This window comes from Panthera onca, chromosome D1 (genome assembly GCF_046562875.1).
Source record: "Panthera onca isolate mPanOnc1 chromosome D1, mPanOnc1 haplotype 2, whole genome shotgun sequence".
Taxonomy (NCBI): domain Eukaryota; kingdom Metazoa; phylum Chordata; class Mammalia; order Carnivora; family Felidae; genus Panthera; species Panthera onca.
This window is the reverse complement of record NC_138348.1, coordinates 76,677,037-76,695,883: the sequence shown is the minus strand read 5'-3', so window position 1 is coordinate 76,695,883 and position 18,847 is coordinate 76,677,037. Positions and strand designations below refer to the sequence as shown.

At 41.1% G+C, this 18,847-nt stretch overlaps 1 protein-coding gene across 1 annotated transcript; it reads right to left on the bottom strand.

Moving 5' to 3' along the window:
- Window positions 1-8,560: 8,560 nt before the first annotated feature.
- Window positions 8,561-11,433, bottom strand: LOC132676189 (lysine-specific demethylase 4D-like). The gene has a single exon (XM_060628337.3). It carries the CDS (start codon window positions 11,416-11,418, stop codon window positions 9,502-9,504), a length of 1,917 nt encoding a protein of 638 aa, XP_060484320.3. The 5' UTR covers window positions 11,419-11,433; the 3' UTR covers window positions 8,561-9,501.
- Between the last annotated feature and the right edge of the window lie 7,414 nt (window positions 11,434-18,847).

Sequence of the window (18,847 nt, the reverse complement as noted above, 5' to 3'; positions counted from 1 at the left end):
CCCCAGGTGTCAGCGTTTTGATCATGTAAAGAAGCATTGATTTCTAATGCCACAATTTGGTCATATGTATAAGGGTGTCTTCAAATATTTTCGCTCCGAATTTTATGCTTGGATCTGACACTTGAACTTTTCCTGCCAGCTGGCGGTACTCCCCCCGCAGCCTGGCCTGTTCATTTGGCAAATTTAGTAAACACGCTCCCCTCCCCGTCGCCCCCTGCTGGAAAGGAGTGGCTATTGCAGCGGTATCCGACACCCTGGTCTTCCATTTCTTTAGCCAGGCCTGTTCTGTGCCTGTCTTTGGATTCCATGGAGGCAACATTATTTCCGTAATGTTAATTTTTTTTTTTTCACTACAGGATGAAATGTCATTATTGTAAAAAACTTAGAGTGGCGCCTGGGTGGCTCAGTTGGTTAATCGTCCGACTTCAGCTCGGGTCATGATCTCACGGTCCATGAGTTCGAGCCCCGTGTCAGGCTCTGTGCTGCCAGCTCGGAGCCTGGAGCCTGCTTCGGATTCTGGGTCTCCCTCTCTCTCTGCCCCTCCCCTCCTCATGCTCTGTCTCTCTCTGTCTCAAAGATCAATAAAAACATTAAAAAAAAATTTTAAAAAAAACCTTAGATTCTATATGCCATGTCCTGAGACACTATGGTTTTAAATTAATAAGCATCGAAGTCCCAAATCCCAAGGTCTGTCTGGATATATATAGCTGAAGGGTCCACACGAAACCACAATCATATAAACATAGGTATTAATTACTACAATGATAAAACCTCTCATATATGTCACACATCACCACCAGTTCTCACTTGAATTTAAGCAACTAAAATTGTAAGAATACCTCCCAGCTTGCCAATTCATTCAGGAATGGAAACCCTACTTTCAGTAGGTTCTTGCACAAAGGAAATGGGATATTTTTTGACCGGCATTTCAATCAAAACCAATTGTTGAAGGTAGACGCAATTGAAAAGATCATTTTTATCCAATCAGCTCCAATATAATTCCATTGTCAGCAGATCAATCGGACTCTAAAATGTTCTTTTCCACTGCTAGTAACCTCAGTTTGTTATCATCCCACTAAAATAAAACCTATTTGGGGTCAAGATATGTGTTTGAAACCTGAACGTGGAAAGATGCAAAAACCCACATGCTTCAATAGTCTGAAGATTTGATAAAATTTTTTAAAATGTTTTTTAAATTGTTTTTTAATGTTTATTTATTCTGAGATAGTGGGAGAGACAGAGCGCAAACAGAGGAAGGGCAGAGAAAGAGAGACACAGAATCCGAAGCAGGCTCCAGGCTCCCAGATCTTAGCACAGAGCCCGACCCAAGGCTCGAACTCATGAAAGGTGAGATCATGATCTGAGCTGAAGTCGGACTCTTAACTGACTGAGCCACCCAGATGCCCCCAAAATGTTTTTAATCGCTAAAATAAAAAGTAAAGGTTTAAGAATTTGAAACTCTATTTCAAATGTAAATAGTTCTTGCCTTAATCTCTTTTACATTTATTTGTTTGTTTCTAAGAACAAGGGTGGGGAAGTAAACAGGCAACTGTCCAATAATATGCAATCCTGATTTCACATGAGCATTTTCTAAGATCCAGAAATATGTTTTCCCCTTGAATGCAACTTCACAATGAAGCAGCATAGATTGATGGCTCTACGTGTGCCATCAAAAATTGAATCCTCTCAGCACTGTTCTTATCTACTCCCTCAGTATCCTCTAAAATCATTCATGTCCAACTCTGGTCTATTCCTTTAGTTTCCCATAAAATGAAGACTTTACCTGATAAAAATCTGTCTTTAAAACTTTGAACATGACAGGGGCGCCTGGGTGGCTCAGTCGGTTAAGCGGCCGACTTCGGTTCAGGTCACAATCTCGCGGTCCGTGAGTTCGAGCCCCGCGTCGGGCTCTGTGCTGACAGCTCAGAGCCTGGAGCCTGTTTCAGATTCTGTGTCTCCCTCTCTCTCTCTGCCCCTCCCCTGTTCATGCTCTGTCTCTCTCTGTCTCAAAAATAAATAAACGTTAAAAAAAAAATTTAAAAACAAAACAAAACAAAAAACTTTGAACATGACAACATAGCAAAGCTAGTTACCACCCATGAGACAATAACTAAATATGTGTGTGTGTGTGTGTGTGTATACATATATATATATATATATATATATATATATATATATATATTTTTTTTTTTTTTTTTTTTTTTTTTTTTTGAGAAAGAGCATGCATGGGGTAGGAGCAGAGAGAGGAGGAGAGAGAGAATCCCAAGCAGCCTGCACGTTCTGCACTGAGCCCATAGTTGGGCTTGATCCCATGACCGCGAGATCATGACCTGAGCCGATATCAAGAGTCAGATACTTAACTGACTGAGCCACCCAGTCGCCCCTATATATATTCATTTTTAATCAAGGAGAGATGGAAACTCTATCAGATTTCCAATGTAAAAATAAAGCTGGTCCCACAACTGAAAAACAGAAGCTTTAAACTTGTAACAGAGAAAGTTCTTCCTTTCTACCAACTTCACACATTTAACAAGAAAAAAAGAACAGAATAATATATAACCTATCTTACACTGATCCGAAATCCTGATTTCAAATGAGACAATCCCAGCCGCATAAAGTGCTTTTTTTTTTTTTTTTTTTTTTAATCTTTTATTTTTGAGACAGGGAGAGACAAAGCATGAACAGGGGAGGGGCAGAGAGAGAGGGAGACCCAGAATCCGAAGGAGGCTCCAGGCTCTGAGCTGTCAGCACAGAGCCCGACGCGGGGCTCGAACTCACAGACCGAGAGATCATGACCTGAGCAGAAGTCGGACGCTTAACCGACTGAGCCACCCAGGCGCCCCATAAAGTGCTTTCTTAATGGACCCATCCTCAAAATGAAAAGGAATGGGCTGATAAGCCAATAACATTTTACTTATTTTATTTTTGTTTTTTAAGTGAGCTCTACACCCAAAGAAGGGCTTGAACTCAAGACCCTGAGATCAAGAGTCACATGCTCTGCTGACTCAGCCAGCCAGGTGCCCTCCAATAATAGCATTTTAATTAATCAGCTATATCCTAATCCAATCCCATGGCTCCTCACTGTAATTCAAGATAGAATTAAAATCGAAAGCCACAAAAAAGGTAGAAACAAGGATGTAGAGAAACTTTTAGTCAGGAAAGAGGGAAAACTAGCTAGATGATTTCACCAAATCCTTGACCCAAATCAACATGAATTGAGTGACTACAATGCTGAAGTTATCGAGATAGGATTAATGGAGAACACAAAAATGAGTCAAGTCTTAGGCCTTCCTGAAAAGACGTTTATTCCCATGGGGAAGGTAAGACAAGTGCAGAATTAGCACTAACTGACAAGCTGGATTTGAATACTGACCCTAATATTTACTAAATGGTGACCTCAAGCATTGTATCCAACTTTTCCATAATTTTATTTCTTCATCTATATGATGAGAATGACAATACGGTGATTTTGTACATTAAATGAACCGCTCACCTTGACGCTTGGTGCGTACAGCTCCTGGCATATTGTCTGTGCTCAATAAAGTGTTACTGAGTGTTACAGGAGTTCAGAGGAGAGAGGTCTGGGATCATTTCGGAACCTTCATCAGGAAGTAGGGATTAAGGTCATCTGCCAAAAATGAGAGGAATGATAAAATGGAAGTTCTGGGAACAGTTGCAAGTTTAAAATACAGTCGACCTTTGAACAATTTGGGTGTTAGAGGTGATAATGCCCCCACACAGCTGAAATCTGTGTGTAACTTTTGACTCCCTCAGAACTCAACTACTAATAGCCTACTGTTGACCAGAAGCCTTACTGATAACATAAACAGCCAATTAGCCCGTATTTTGTGTTGTTTGTTTTATGTACCGAATTCTTACAATAAAGTAAACTAGGGTAAAGAAAATATTATTAAGAGAGTTAAAAGGAAGAGCAAATTCATTTCCAGTACTGTACTGTATTTTTCGGAACGAATCCACGTACTAGTGGACTCTCGAAGGTCAAACCCGTGTTGTTCAGGAGCAATTGTACTGGCTGCGTGTGGGCGACCACTGAAGTAAACAAGAAAAGCATCAAAGGTCGCAAGAGTTTTCTTTTCTTTTCTTCTTAAGTGTATTTATTTTGAAAGAGAGAGAGAAAATCCCAAGCTGACAGCGCAGAGCCTGACTCGAGGCTCGATCTCACAGAACTATGAGATCATGCATGACAGGAGCCAAAATCGAGTTAGACGTTTGGGGCGCCTGGGTGGCTCAGTTGGTTTAGTGTCCGCCCTTGGCTCGGGCAATGATCTCGCAGTTCATGAGTTCAAGTCCCGTGTCTGGCTCTGTGCTGACAGCTCAGAGCCTGGAGCCTGCTTCAGATTCTGTGTCTCCCTCTCTCTATGCTCCTCTCCTGCTCAGTTCAGTCTCTCTCTGTCTCTCAAAAATAAATAAAACAGTAAAAAAATAAAAATAAACATAAAAAAGGGTCAGAAGCTTAACACACTGAGCCACCCAGGTGCCCTGGTCACAAGAGTTTCCTTAACATCATTCAGCAAACTGATCACTCAGTTCCTTCACCTCCTCCCTTTTATTAAATGATCTTTATCCTCACCCCAAGTTAGTCACCCTGAGATCTCACCTTTTCTAAAATCTTGACTTTAAGAATTCTTTTTTTTTTAACTTTTTTTTAACTTTTTTTTTTTTTTTTTTTTTTGAGACAGAGACAGAGCATGAACGGGGGGAGGGGCAGAGAGAGAGGGAGACACAGAATCGGAAGCAGGCTCCAGGCTCTGAGCCATCAGCCCAGAGCCTGACGCGGGGCTCGAACTCACGGACCGCGAGATTGTGACCTGAGCCGAAGTCGGACGCCCAACCGACTGAGCCACCCAGGCACCCCTTGACTTTAAGAATTCTTAACCAATGCTGACTGTCCTTTCAGTTTGCATAATATATACCCAACACAATTTTTTTTACCTAATTGAAAATCCCCAAATGTTGGGCTCTCTAAGTTCTCTCCTTTTTGCTACTCATTGTAGATGAACAACAAAATTTTGATTGACTTCTTCTTGCAAGAATTAAAATCTGGGCTGCACAGAGCCCTGCTAGGGTAGAGTAAGAGGAAAAAAAAAGAAAACTTTAACTAGCTTCCTCCTTGGGTTTTCCAGGTATTTAATCATACCTACTTAAAAAAAAAAAAGTAATTTTATCACTTATTTTCCATCACTTACAGTTCTAATATTTTGCATTGGTTAATACCTCTAACTCTATTTTAATTACTGGTAGAAATGTCTCAAATATTTCTACCTTAAGTAAAATGTTGGCTTTGGGGCTAAAATAGCTAACTAGCTAGAGACAATGTTTTCTTTTTAAGGAATTGTTATTCACTGATTCTTACATGGGGGTGTGCTTAGAACAAGACTGAGGGGCAGCTGGGTGGCTCAGTCGGTTGAACATCTAATTCTTGATTTCAGCTCAGGTCATGATCCCAGGGTTGTGGGATCAAGACCCATGCTGAGCATGGAGCCTGCTTAAGATTCTCTCTCTCTCCCTTTGTCCCATTCTCCCTGCTCACACACATGCGTACTGTCTCTTAAATTAAAAAAAAAAATAAATAAATAAATAAATAAATAAATAAAATAGGACTGAGTGTTGAATTTTGTCAAATGCATATCAACATTTATGAAAATTGTCATTCAACTTTTCTTCTTGGATCTATTAATTAGGTAAGTTATATTACCAGATTTTCTTAGTTTAAACTGTCATTACCTTCCTGCAGTAAATCCCATTTAGTCATTGGGTTATTTTTATAATATAGTTACACTGTCTTAGCTAATTTTTAATTCAAAACTTTTGTGTAAGTGTTCATAAATAACATCTGATTATTATTTTCTCTCATTATGCAAAGTTCGAATTTTCAAACTTTGAATTTTTTCTTCTTTTTGAATGCCTGAAGAGATTTGGAAATACCTGCTTTTTAAATGTTTCATGGTTACAGTGGAAAATTATCTGGTACTGGTGATTTTTGAGGAGGCAGATTTTTTGACATGTTTCTATATTTCCTACCTAGAAATTTATGTCTTAGATTTTCTTTCTTTTCTGAAATCCGTTTCAATTAATTTTTCCTAGAAAATTATCCATATTATCTGATCTTCTTGTTGATTTATTAGTTATATTATTTTATATATTTTTTCTAACTCTTCAGTTAATACCTTTATAAATTCCTTCCTGGTACTTTCTTTGTTTTTTCCCTAACTTTAGGAGACAGAAGCTTAAACCAGTTAATTTATTCTTCCAATTTTATTGATAAAAACTCTTAAGGCTCTAAATTTTCCTTAATATTATTTTAACTGAATGTCATATATTCCCATGTGTATTTAATTCCTTTTTATTTTTTAATTTAATTTTTTTAATGTTTATGTTTGAAGGAGAGAGAGACAGAGCGTGAATGGGGGAGGGGCAGAGAGAGAGGGAGACATGGAATCCGAAGCAGGCTCCAGGCTCTGAGCCATCAGCACAGAGCCTGATGCAGGGCTCAAGCTCATGAACGGTGAGATTGTGACCTGAGCTGAAGTTGGAAGCTTAACCAACTGAGCCACCCAGGTGGCCCTTTAATTCATTTTAAATCTAAAAGCCCTCCAATAATGCTTCTTGGACTCCAGGCATCCACTTAGTACTTTATAAGTATCAAGTCATAGAACCATCATACCAATCATATGAGGTAGGTGCTATGACTCTCCCTATTCTAAAGTTGAGGAAATTGAGTCACCACCATTAGGTAATTTGCCCAGGTCACACAAAGTGGTAAGAGTCAAGCTAGGATTCAAAGTCAGGCAGTCCAGCTCCAGAGGTCATGTAATTACAAATATTTATGTTGTTTCCTTGTTTCCTGGAAATCTGGCTAAAATTTGGCTCAAATCAAGTCATTCAACTGAGAGTTTTTAGTTCTCAGGGAAAAAAGACCTTGATAGTTTCTGTCTTAAAAAATTAATTTCCAGGGGTGCCTGGGTGGCGTCCGGCTTCAGCTCAGGTCATGATCTCACGGTTTGTGAGTTCGAGCCCCACGTCAGGCTCTGGGCTGATGGCTCAGAGCCTGGAGCCTGTTTCCAATTCTGTGTCTCCCTCTCTCTCTGCTCCTACCCCACTCATGCTCTGTCTCTCTCTCTTTCAAAAATAAATAAACATTAAAAAATTTTTTTTAATTAATTTCTAGTTTTATTGCATGATAATTGCTGTTTGATTTTTTCCTTTGTTTAGGGAATTTATTGATTTTTTTTCACACTAATATATGTCAGTTTTTGCGATTGATCCATTGGCACTTCACAAAAGCAAGTATTGTCTATTACCAGGTTCATAAGTCTGCCTTTATTGTTAATGTTAAGTTTTCAACATCATTAAGTTTGTCCATTTTTTCTGTCTTGCACTAAGTAAGGGGTCCTGAACATCCAATTACAATATGTGTTCCAGTTTCTCCACACCACCACCACCACCAATGCTCAGAACACTACCATGTCTGAGAATTCAGCTCATTTCTGAAACTATATACCTGGAGATAGTGTCAGACCCTACAGGTTAAAGGGTCAAGACTGTCACGCTCCCCCACCCCCAACCCCTGCACCCCACCCCGTACTTGCCTATACTTCTGACCAACTGGCTATAAATCAGAGCTGCCTCAACCCCTTTCTTCAGTTTGACTAATTCACTAGAATGGCTAACAGAACTCAGAAAACATTTTACTTACTAGATCTCCATTTTTTATGAAAGGATAGGACTCAGAAAGAGCCGGATGGAAAAGATGCACAGGGCAAGGTAGAGGGAACGTGTGCAGAGTTTCCGGGCCCTCTCCAGGTGCACGGCTCTCCCAGCACCCCAAGGTGTTCACGGACTTAGGAGCTCTCCAAACCCACTCTGCTCAGGCTTTTAGGGAGGCTTCATTACATGAGCCTGAATGGTTAAATCATTGGCCATTGGAGATTGACTCAACCTCCAGTCTCTCTTCCCCTCCCTTGGAGGTCAAGGGGGTGGGAGTGAAAGTTCCAACCATCCATTCACAAGGTTGATTCCTCTGGTCAGTCACATTAAGATGACTTGGGACTTTCCAAAAATTGCATCTTTAACACAACAAAAAACACCTTATCACTCGTATTTCTTAGGAGATTCCAAGGGTTTTAGGAGCTCTACACCAGAGGCAGGGATGAAGACCAAATGTCTATTATTATAAATTATTATTATTATTATAAATTATAAATATGGTGACTTAAATTCTCGTATTTTAATGAGATTCTCTGAACTTTTTTTTAAGCTATGTTTTTAAATTTACCTTTCATCTAGAAAGTAATTTATACTTTGTCAAAGTTGCATGGATATTCATGACTGCTGTATTTTCTGGGTGAAATTTAGCCATAGGCCTCATAAAAAGCCTTTCTGTGTACCTTTTGCCCTTGAGTCTAATCTGTGTGATACAAAGATCCATGACCCCTACTTTCTGTTTGTATTTTACTTGGTATTGTTTTGCTTGTTCTTTCACTATTAACTATTCTAGACACTCTTGTTTCAGACTGTTCAAAGAAAACTGGAGGCATAGTAAAAATTGTAAAAGTTTATTTGAGAAAAAATCAATTCGAATCAGGCAGCATCCGATCTAGCCAATAGAAAGGAGCTCCAAAATGAAAGACTTTTATAGGCAGAAAGGAAGAGGAAGAAGGAAATTATACTAGGCAAAAAAAAATTGAGTTGATTATGGGGGTTACATTCCTTTAGAGGATGGAAGGAGTCTATCAGCAGATAACCTAACTGGTACTGATCAGACGATTCCTGATTAACTGGATTAAACCTCCATTTCTCCATTTAAACACAAATTAAGTCTCTGTTTAGTGACATGGCGTTTAGCATAAGACACTCCATTTAGGACCTGGTCTTGTTTTTAAGAAGGTATCTCATAAATAATCTTGATACTAAAAATATATGTTAAGGATTTTAGACTTTCCTTGTTTTGCAGATGCAACTTTAAGAAAATAAAGTTACAAAGATCCCTGAGGCAGAATTGGCTGACAGACTCAATTAGGTCTAGTTTCAACATGAGCAGTGGCATGTAGCATGTCCAGTGGAAGCCAGCATCATGATTCAGTGGCCCAGATACAATATGGGGATGAAAGGGCTCCAATTCTCAGCATCACCCAATGTTGCCTCAAATTACTGTGGGCGAAATATCCTCAGGGCGATATCACAAACAAGCAGCACCATGACATCTAGGCCAACGCACAGACCAAAGACCTTTCCATGCTCAGGAGTGAGCTGAGATTCCCTGAGAAGTACTACAACGTACTACAACAGCTGTTGGGAGGCCCTGGGCGTCCTGGTTGTCATAGCAGGAGACAGTATCTGGCATCTTTGGGGATGTGTCTTTTCTAGAAAATAAAGCACCTCTGGGACAGGCCCAGCACAGAATTGTTGTGGGCCTGAGAGCTTCTGTGGTTCCTGGGGTTGAGGGTCAGATATAGCCATACTGGGCAAAATCTTCAATAGTCATGAGCTCAAAGGCTGGAGATCTTCCATGGGTGGTGAACACATCCCAGGGCTCAAAGAGGGCAACTGCCTCAGACTTGAACCCAGAGGATCACAGTCAGGGGTGCAGGAAGGTCTGGCAACTGGAGCTGGGGTCAGATTCATAAAGGCATAAGTGTGGTCTATCATTACAACCTCAGAGAGGTTCACAGGGGCCTTGCAATCCCCATCAGAGTCCTTGGGGAATCTTCTCTGAGTCCCAGTGACATTGGGGCAAGTCAGTGGGACATTGTCAGAGAAGTTGATTGTGATGTTGTCCAAGGATAGCAGGCAAGGGCCAGGGTGCATTGCATTCTCAGGATCCAATGGAGGCCCTAAGGGTTGAAGATCAGGGCCACAACAGCACCCAGAAGCTTCAGCATAAAACTGGTGTCCGGGGCTCAGTGGTTCAGGATTGACCATGAAGAGTCCATTCATAGGGAGGGGCAGAGCCTCAGGGTACTGGGCTGTGTGCGTTGTTCCCACCGAGAGACGCCTCTTGGCCCGGGCCTGGATGCTGGGCCCCGGGGCCCCTTGTTCCCGAGGACGACGACCAGGACCACATCTGCCCATTGAGGGATGAACATCTCGGGCAGAGGGAATCGGGGTCGGTGGTCGGGTGGGGCCGGCCTCCTGGGAAGTGCAGGCGGGGACAAGCCCAGACTGGGCATCAGAGGAAGAAGTCTGGGCCGGCGAGGAGCGTGGGGAGGCCAGGCACATCGGGGTGCGACGGCCAGTCCCACCACTAGCGGCCACAGGCCGAGGGGTGCGCGTGGCCCGGCGGGGTGGGAGGTGCCTCAGGCCCAGCAGGGCTCTCCGGGGAGCTTGGGCCTCCCTCCAGGCGCTGAGCTCCCCCTTGTCTGGCGAGGTGGGCTCCGTGTGGTCCACAACAGCCCGGTCCTGCCCGCGCTTCCACAGCTCATAGCGCTCAGGCTGCAGGATGCGCACGAAGGCGTCCATGGAGAAGGTGACCCTGGCCTCCCCGCAGCTGCACTGAGACGCCACTTTGCCATAATCGATCCATCGCGGGGTGGCGAAGTTGATGGCTTCTGCGCAGTTGAAGCCGTGGTTGAAGCCAGAGTGGTAGCCATAGGGAAACGTCACCATGAACTCGCCAGCCTCCTGGGTGATCCGATTGAAGGGGATCCCGTTGTCCTTGAGGACCGTGGGCGAGATGAGAGCCACCTTGTGCCGCAGGAAGGCGTCACAGGCGCGGGCACTGCCCGGGAACAGCTCGGTGGCCAGGCGCTCCAGGCGCCGGCCGTGCTCCGGGGGCACCGCGTACCAGGTTTTGGGCTCCCCGAAGTGCAGGTAGTTGATGCTGTAAAGGTCCATGTCCTCCGTGTGCCAGGCGAAGGTGGTCTTCCACATGCCAAAGTACAGGTAGGGCGTGTTGACGCCCTCGATGACCACGCCGCACTCCTGCTCCAGCAGGTCCTGGATGGTTCCCAGGTGGCCAAGGTTCCACTGTTGAGTGTTTTCCGCAAACAAGGAGCCGCTGATGTCAGCGCCATAAATCGGAGAATCGTACAGGCGGGTTTTCCAATACTTTCGCTCCAAATCCTCAAAATCCGAGTGTGGCGGAGTCCGATACTTTCCGCTGTTTGCCAGTTGGCGATACTCCGCCACTGTCATGGCTTTCTTCTTTTTATGGTATTGAGTAAACACACCTGCCCGCCCGGAGACCACCTGCTGGAGGGGAGTTGCTATTAAGACGTCACTGATATCGTCATAGGCCTGCCTGGCTTTCCATTCCTTGGGGGGAATCACCTTGGCCAGGCCTGCGCGGTGTGCCCCTTTGGATTCCATGTACGCAATATATCTGGGGAAATCTTTAAATTCTTCCGTGGTTGGGTGAAAGGTCATGATTGTATAACTTGGGTTCTTAGGCTGCTTCATGGCTGCAATGTAATAAGTAACTGACTCCTGGGGTCTCAGGTATGTTTTAGATACCCGAGGAAGTAGGGGGGTAATATAATACCTTCTCTAGTCTTTCTTTATTTAAAAAAAAAAAAAAAAAAAAAAGCTGTGTCATGTGAGTGAGGCAGTAGTTGGGACTTGAAATTTTAAACAAATGAAGTGATATCTCTTCCAGGCTTGCCTGTTCACGGGGTGGGGGATGCCACTCTGGGCAGCATCTCGTGCTGGAAGGAAGTAGAGTGTTTCCCAGTGGCGCACGCCCTCTGCACCAAGTCCTGGCTCAGCCTGCGGTTCTGAGGCTTCCTCAGTTGGAGCCGCGCATCTCTGAGGCTTCTCCTGATGCACCTGCCTCAGTGCATGCGTGGCGCCTCACCTCACTGGAGCAGAGAGCCTCTTCGAGAAAGTTTGAAGGCTAAATCTAAAGGAAAGAGCACAAAATATTTGAAAATAAAGGAATGACAAAAGAAATACTAACGTAGCATCAAAATAAACAAAATCGGTCTAGTGACGTTAACTTCAAATTGGAATTTCAGTGCAAAAACTGCACTGTTGGTAGGAATGTAAACTGATGTAGCCATTATGGAAAATAGTATGGAGGATCCTCAAAAAATTCAATAGAGCTACCATATGATATCTAGCAATCCACTTCCTGGTATATACCTGAAGGAACCTGAAAACAGTATCGAAGATATGTCTGTACCCCATGCTTCCCGCAGCGTTATTCACAATAGCAAGACATGGATGCACCCCAGTCCATATCCATTAATGAATGGATAAGGAAGAAGTGGTATATATACAACGGAATATTACTCAGCCGTAAGAAAGAAGGAGATCCTGCCATTTCCAACAATGTGTTTGGACCTAGTGAGTGAACTGTGGTAAAATGAAATAAGTCAAAGACAGATACCATATGATGTCACTCACATGTGGAATTTAAGAAACAAAACACATAAACAAGCAAAGGAAAAAGAGATATACAAAAAACCAGACTCCTAAATACAGAGAACAAACTGGTGGCCTCCAGAAGGGAGGTGAGTAGGGAGATGGGTGAAATAGGTGATGGGGATTAAAGAGCACACTTACCATGATGAGCACTAAGTAATGCATAGAATTGTTGAGTCATTGGCTAAAATAAGCAAATCAGGAGACTCTAGATGCTGATGAGGATGTGGAAAAACAGGAACCCTCTTGCACTCTTGGTGGGAAAGCGAACTGGTGCAGCCACTCTGGAAAACAGTGTGGAGGTTCCTCAAAAAATTAAAAATAGAACTATCCTATGACCCAGCAACAGCACTGCTAGGAATTTACCCGAGGGATACAGGAGTGCTGATGCAGAGGGGCACTTGTACCCCAATGTTTATAGCAGCACTTTCAACAATAGCCAAATTATGGAAAGAGCCTAAATGTCCATCAGCTGACGAATGGATAAAGAAATTGTGGTTTATATACACAATGGAATACTACTTGGCAATGAGAAAGAATAAAATCATGCCATTTGCAGCAATGTGAATGGAACTGGAGGGTATTATGCTAAATTAAATAAGTCAGTCAGAGAAACACAGATATCATATGTTTTCACTCATATGTGGATCTTGAGAAACATAACGTATGGGGGAAGGGTAGGGGGGAAAGAAGTTACAGAGAGGGAAGGAGGCAAACCGTAAGAGATTCTTAAATACAGAGAACAAACTGAGGGTTGATGGGGGGTGGGGGAGAGGGGCAAGTGGTGATGGGCATTGAGGAGGGCACTTGTTGGGATGAGGACTGGGTGCTGTATGTAAGCCAATTTGACAATAAACTTATTTTAAAAAAGGATTGTTCAGTCATTATAATGTACATCTGAAACCAGTATAATACTATATGTTCATTAATCTTTAATAAAAAATAACTCTCTACCTCCCTATTAAAAAAAAGAAGATGTGATGTGATACACACACACACACACAAACACACACACACAAGGGTATACCATTCAGTCCTGAGAAAGATGCAAATCTGGCTTTGGGGACAACATAGACCTCAAGGCATTATGCTAAGTGAAATAAACCAGATAGAGAAAGACAAATACTGCATGGTATCACTTATGTGTGGAATCAACAAATTAAAAAAAAAAAAAAAAGAGTGAAACTTACAGAAACAGAATGTAATAGCGGTTCCCGGGGGGTTGGGGGTGAGAAAAATAGGGGGAGGCTGGTAAAAAGCTACAAAATTTCAGGTATAAGATGACTAAGTTCTGAGGATCTAATGTAAACCATGGTGACTCTAGTTCATAAAACTGTGCTGTAGAATTGAAATTTTATGAGAATAGAACTTAAACGTTCTCACCAAAAAATACATTAAAAAAAAGTAAATATGTGATCTGATTGTTGTATTAATCATCTCGACGGGCAAATCCTCTTACAATGTGTGTACATACATCAAATCACCACAATGTTCACTTTCAGTATTTCACAACTCTTAATGTCAATTATACCTCAGTAAAGTTAAGATTAAAAAAAAAGGAATTGAGGGCAAAGCATGAGACAGAAAAAAGAGAAACATCTAACTGAACCAAGAATAATGGAGCAAGTTTGTAAATAAATGAGTGAAGCCCTGGGTGAATTAACCTCAAAGGTAAATTAAAGAAAGGAAAACAAAGATATGAGCTCAAACAATTTTGAATGAAACATTTTACCCAATAGAAATGATCACCAAGGGCTTGGTGGGTTAGGCATCCTATGCTGTTTCTGCTCAGGTTATGATTCCGTGATTCATGAGACCGAGCTCTGCATTGGGCTCCACACCGACAGCTTGGAGCCTACCTGGGATTCTCTCTGTCTCTCTGCCTCTCAAAATAAACAAATAAACTTAAGTAGAAGTGGTCACCAAAACCAAAACCTGATTCTAATAAAGACAATTAGAAGTGAAAAGACGTGAGCATGAAAAATACAAATAGCCCACATTTTGATAAGAGGACATACAGCAGAACATCTAGTAGAGAATTTTTTAAATTATAATTGAATTTTATAAATAACTTGGCACTACTAACTTTGAAAACTAAAAATGGACAATTTTCTCAAAAGTGCAAATATCCTAGATGGGTGCAAGAAAAAACTAGAATACTTATATATACTAATAAACTTAATAAAAATAAAACAAGTTGTTTAAGTATGACCCATAAAAACCTAATACGCCATCTTACAAGTGGATTCTAACTCTTGCCTCGTACAAATTTTCTAGACTATGATATTCAGTTTGTTTGTGAGGCTACCAGCATAACCTGGGAGCTAAACCTAGAGGGACTGACAATGGATAAGTGCTCTTTAGGGCCAACATTATTGAGGGTAAAAGTTGCAAAAGTCTCCAATAAAATTTTATCCCATTTTTACCAGAAATGGCATTAAAAAAAAAAAACAAAACACTCACATCATGATAAAGTATTGCAAGGATGGTTTAAAAACTCTACCAGCATTACTGAATACCTTCACAAATCAAATGGAACAATTATCATCTGATGGCATGCAGAAAAATATTTGAAATAACTCAACACCTATTTTATTATTTTAATGCATATTTTTTTTTAAAAAGGGAAAGAAGTGCCATGATAGAAGCAAAGATTTATGTAAACAACAAAATACAGAACATAAATGCTCATGTTAAGTTTACACCGGATGTTCTCAACCTTAATGGGTAAACACTTGAAGCAGTCTAATTAAAACCTAATCATGTTGCATTAAAAGACGAATTATTAAAACTGATGGGTTCAACAAAGTTTCCAGACACAGGTTAGCATAGAGAAATATCTATAGCATTCTGCAACTAGTTAATGCAGGGGTAGTAGTCCAATTCTAGAAACCAGTAGCCAGTTCTAGAAGCCGTCTTAATTCTACTGGATACCAGCCTGCTGAATGCAGGGCTTTTTCCTGAAAATCTATGATTTTTACCAAGAAGTTATTAAGAAGAATATTAACTCCACAAGTCTGAAAACACAGTTTAAAAGTAAAACTGTTTTTTTTTTTTTAAGTTTATTTATTCATTTTGAGAGAAAGAGAAAGAAAGAGAATCCCAAGCCATCAGTGCAGAGCCCGACGCAGGTCTGAATCTCATGAACCTTGAGGTTGTGACTTGAGCTGAAACCAAGAGTCAGACGCTTAACCCACTAAGCTACCCAAGAACCCCTAAAAATAAAATTGTTTTTACTGCCTTCTTTTAACCCAAGGAAATGAGGTCCCAGTGTGTATTTCTCAAATGTAAACACATATAAAACTACAGTCAGCAACTTAAACTTGTAACAGAAAAATAACTCTTGCTCACAAGAGCAAATAGCACAAATAAAGCGACCTACCTTCCACCAACAAAATCCTGATTCCAGCTGAAGGTACTCCAGGGCCTGGAGAGACCTCGTACTCTTAGCAGCTCACGTCCAAATGCAGCTCACGTCCTGATGGCTCTGGCTTTATACCCGGCCAGTAGCTGATTTTAATTGTATCAGTGCCCATCTAACGGAATCCTGGGGCTGGGGTCGTAAGTAATCATCCGACTTTGTGTAATCTCTTGTTTGGTTGGTTTTTTTTAAACCAATCTTTAAACAAAGCAAACTAAGAGGCTGAAAATGGAGAGTGGGAAAGTCAAACTATGCAAACATTAAACAAAAGATACCTGTAATTAACATCAAATATATTTATAGGATACAAGAAAGTTTAGAGTTATCAAAGAGAAACACTCACTAGGAAAATGTAACAGTGATGTACTTTATGTGCCTAACCACACAGCACTGGGAAGTAAAGCACACATACAAAGAATAACAATGGAAAATGCTTTTGAATACATATAAAATACTTATAAAAATTTACTGATATAAGGGTTACCTGGGCGGCTTAGTCAGTTAAGCACCCACTCTTGATTTTGGCTCAGGTCATGATCTGACGGTTTTGTGAATGTGAGCCCCACTGGTGGGCTTTGTGTTGACAGCAAGGAGCCTGTTTGGGATTCTCTCTCTCTCTCTCTCTCTCTCTGCCTCTCTCTCTTTGCCTCAAAAATAATGAAACTTTTAAAATATTACTGATATAAGACCACAAAATAAATAGCAATAACATTTCCATGGAACCAACATATTGAGCATAATCTTGACCACAGTGAAAGAAAATTGAAAGTCAGCAATAAAAAACTGAACACAACTATATTTATTTGAAAATTAGAAGCCACATAACGCCTACAATAATATCCATATAAAATGCTATTGATTTGTATGTTCAACTCGGTGAAAAACAAAGCGGTATTATGCAAGAGAAAAGGGGAAAAAAATCAGAATAATGATACCATGATAAATAAACGAAGGTGAAAACGAACACCTGCAAAAATAGAGATGATTAATAAAACAGAAAACTGATACTTTTAAGATGTTTATTTATTTATTTTGAGAAAGAGAAGAGAAAGGAAGTGTGAGTGGAGAGGGGCAGAGAGAGAATTCCAAGCAGGCTCATGTTGTCAGCACAGAGCCTCAAAAGGGGCTGGATTTCGGGAATAATGAGATCACGACCTGAGCCAAAATCAAGGGTAGGACACAGCTCACTGAGCCACCCAGGTGTCCCAGAAAACAGATACTTTTAGGGAAAAATTAAAAAAAAAAAGTGGCAAATCTGATGAAGGAAAAGAAGTTACTAGGACTGGGACAGGAAACGGATGACCTGAGCCTGGAGCTTCTTCAAATCTTGAAATTAAGGACCCATTACACCAATAAAGACATTGAGAGTCACCGCAAAGGGGCACAGGAACCACAGGAAAGAGCTCCTAATGGCCAGAACTCAAACAATCTGGCCAACAAAATAATGAAAGTGCTATTCAATGACAACTCAAAGTATAAGATGAATATCTGTGAGTCCACACTGATATAAATGATTAACAAATTGAGAAGGACCAATAAATCTGTCCTGCAGAAGATTCCAGATACATTGCATATACTCCACTCTAAAGGAGGTGAGGATAACACTCTGCTGCCTGAGTGCAGGCTGTGAATACTGACTGCCTTCAGGAGTACAGAGTGGCAAGTGGGGTGGGGGTAGTCATTTTACAATGGAGATCGTGAAATGAACATGGTTTCAGCCAAGTCAACACCGAGAGTCATAACTTATGTTGATAGTATCTGCCCTTGATATGGTGTGACAAAAATGGCACTGTAACTCTGTAATCTTCCTCCAAGGGTAATCATAAATAAAGACGAATTCCAACAGAGGGGCAACCTGCAATATAACTGACTGCTACTCCCCAAAATTGTCAAGGTTCTATATAAGCATTTTTGTGAAAAACAAGGAAGTTCTAGTAAATAACATTGGTATTCACTCATTCATTGAACTAATGTGTCATCGAAATGAAGCCATTAATACTAGGGGGAAATGGGAGTGGGAGGGGTTGGGAGGAATGGGAACTCTTTGAACTACCTGCTCGAGTTTTCAGAAATCTAAAACTGTTCTAAAAAAGGAAAGTATTACTAAGTATAATAAAATAACATAAACAAGAGAAGACACCAATAAGTGATATTCAAATGAAAAATATTAGAAATATAATCTAGATTTTTCAAACAGTCTACAAAACACAACACAAATCAAATGATTTCATGAATCACTATAGGTCTTAATAGTTTTAGAACAGGAAGCAGGGGGGTTTTCCTTTTAACGTTTTAAAACCATGAACTATGTGCTTACAGAAATGTATAAAGCTTATATGTTCTGTTAACAAATAACTATAGAGCAAGCACCACCCAGGTCAAGAAAATAAAACCTCACCAGACACCCAGGAACGTGACTTGTCCGTCCCCTCTGGTATTACAGCCCCAAGTGCCTTTGACACTAATCCTATCCTGACACTGGGCGTAGCAATTTTGGTAAACAACATAAAATTAAAATTGTGCCCATTTTTGAAAACTTTATTTAACCTTATTCATATCGATACAATCCTACTTTGTGTGCCTTAATGTACCCTTCTGTGTATTTTTTTGATCATTTTGATGTTGTCGCCCATCGCTGGACTCTGTTCTGTTTCAGGGCAGTCATGGGTTCAGCCATATAAACGTTTAAACTGTCGAGGGGCCTCTGGGTCGCCTCCACCCTTGACCTCTTACAGTGTTGCTCTGAAAACTCTCACACACGTTCATTGGAGCACACACGTGCATTCATACCTAAAACTCACTTTCTTGGTCACAGAACGTAAATTCAAACTTTGTCCTGCCAAACTGTTTTTGGAGAGTTTTTACCAATTTACACACTCACTAGCTGCATATGAGGGTGCTTGTGGTTCCTCACTTTTGCAAACCTTCGATGATTTATCAGCCTTCTTATTTTAGCTAATCAGATGGCCGTGCAGGAGTATCCCATTATGATTTGCGTTTCCCAGGGGATCACTAAAGAGGGTGAGAGATTTTTTCTTTAGTATA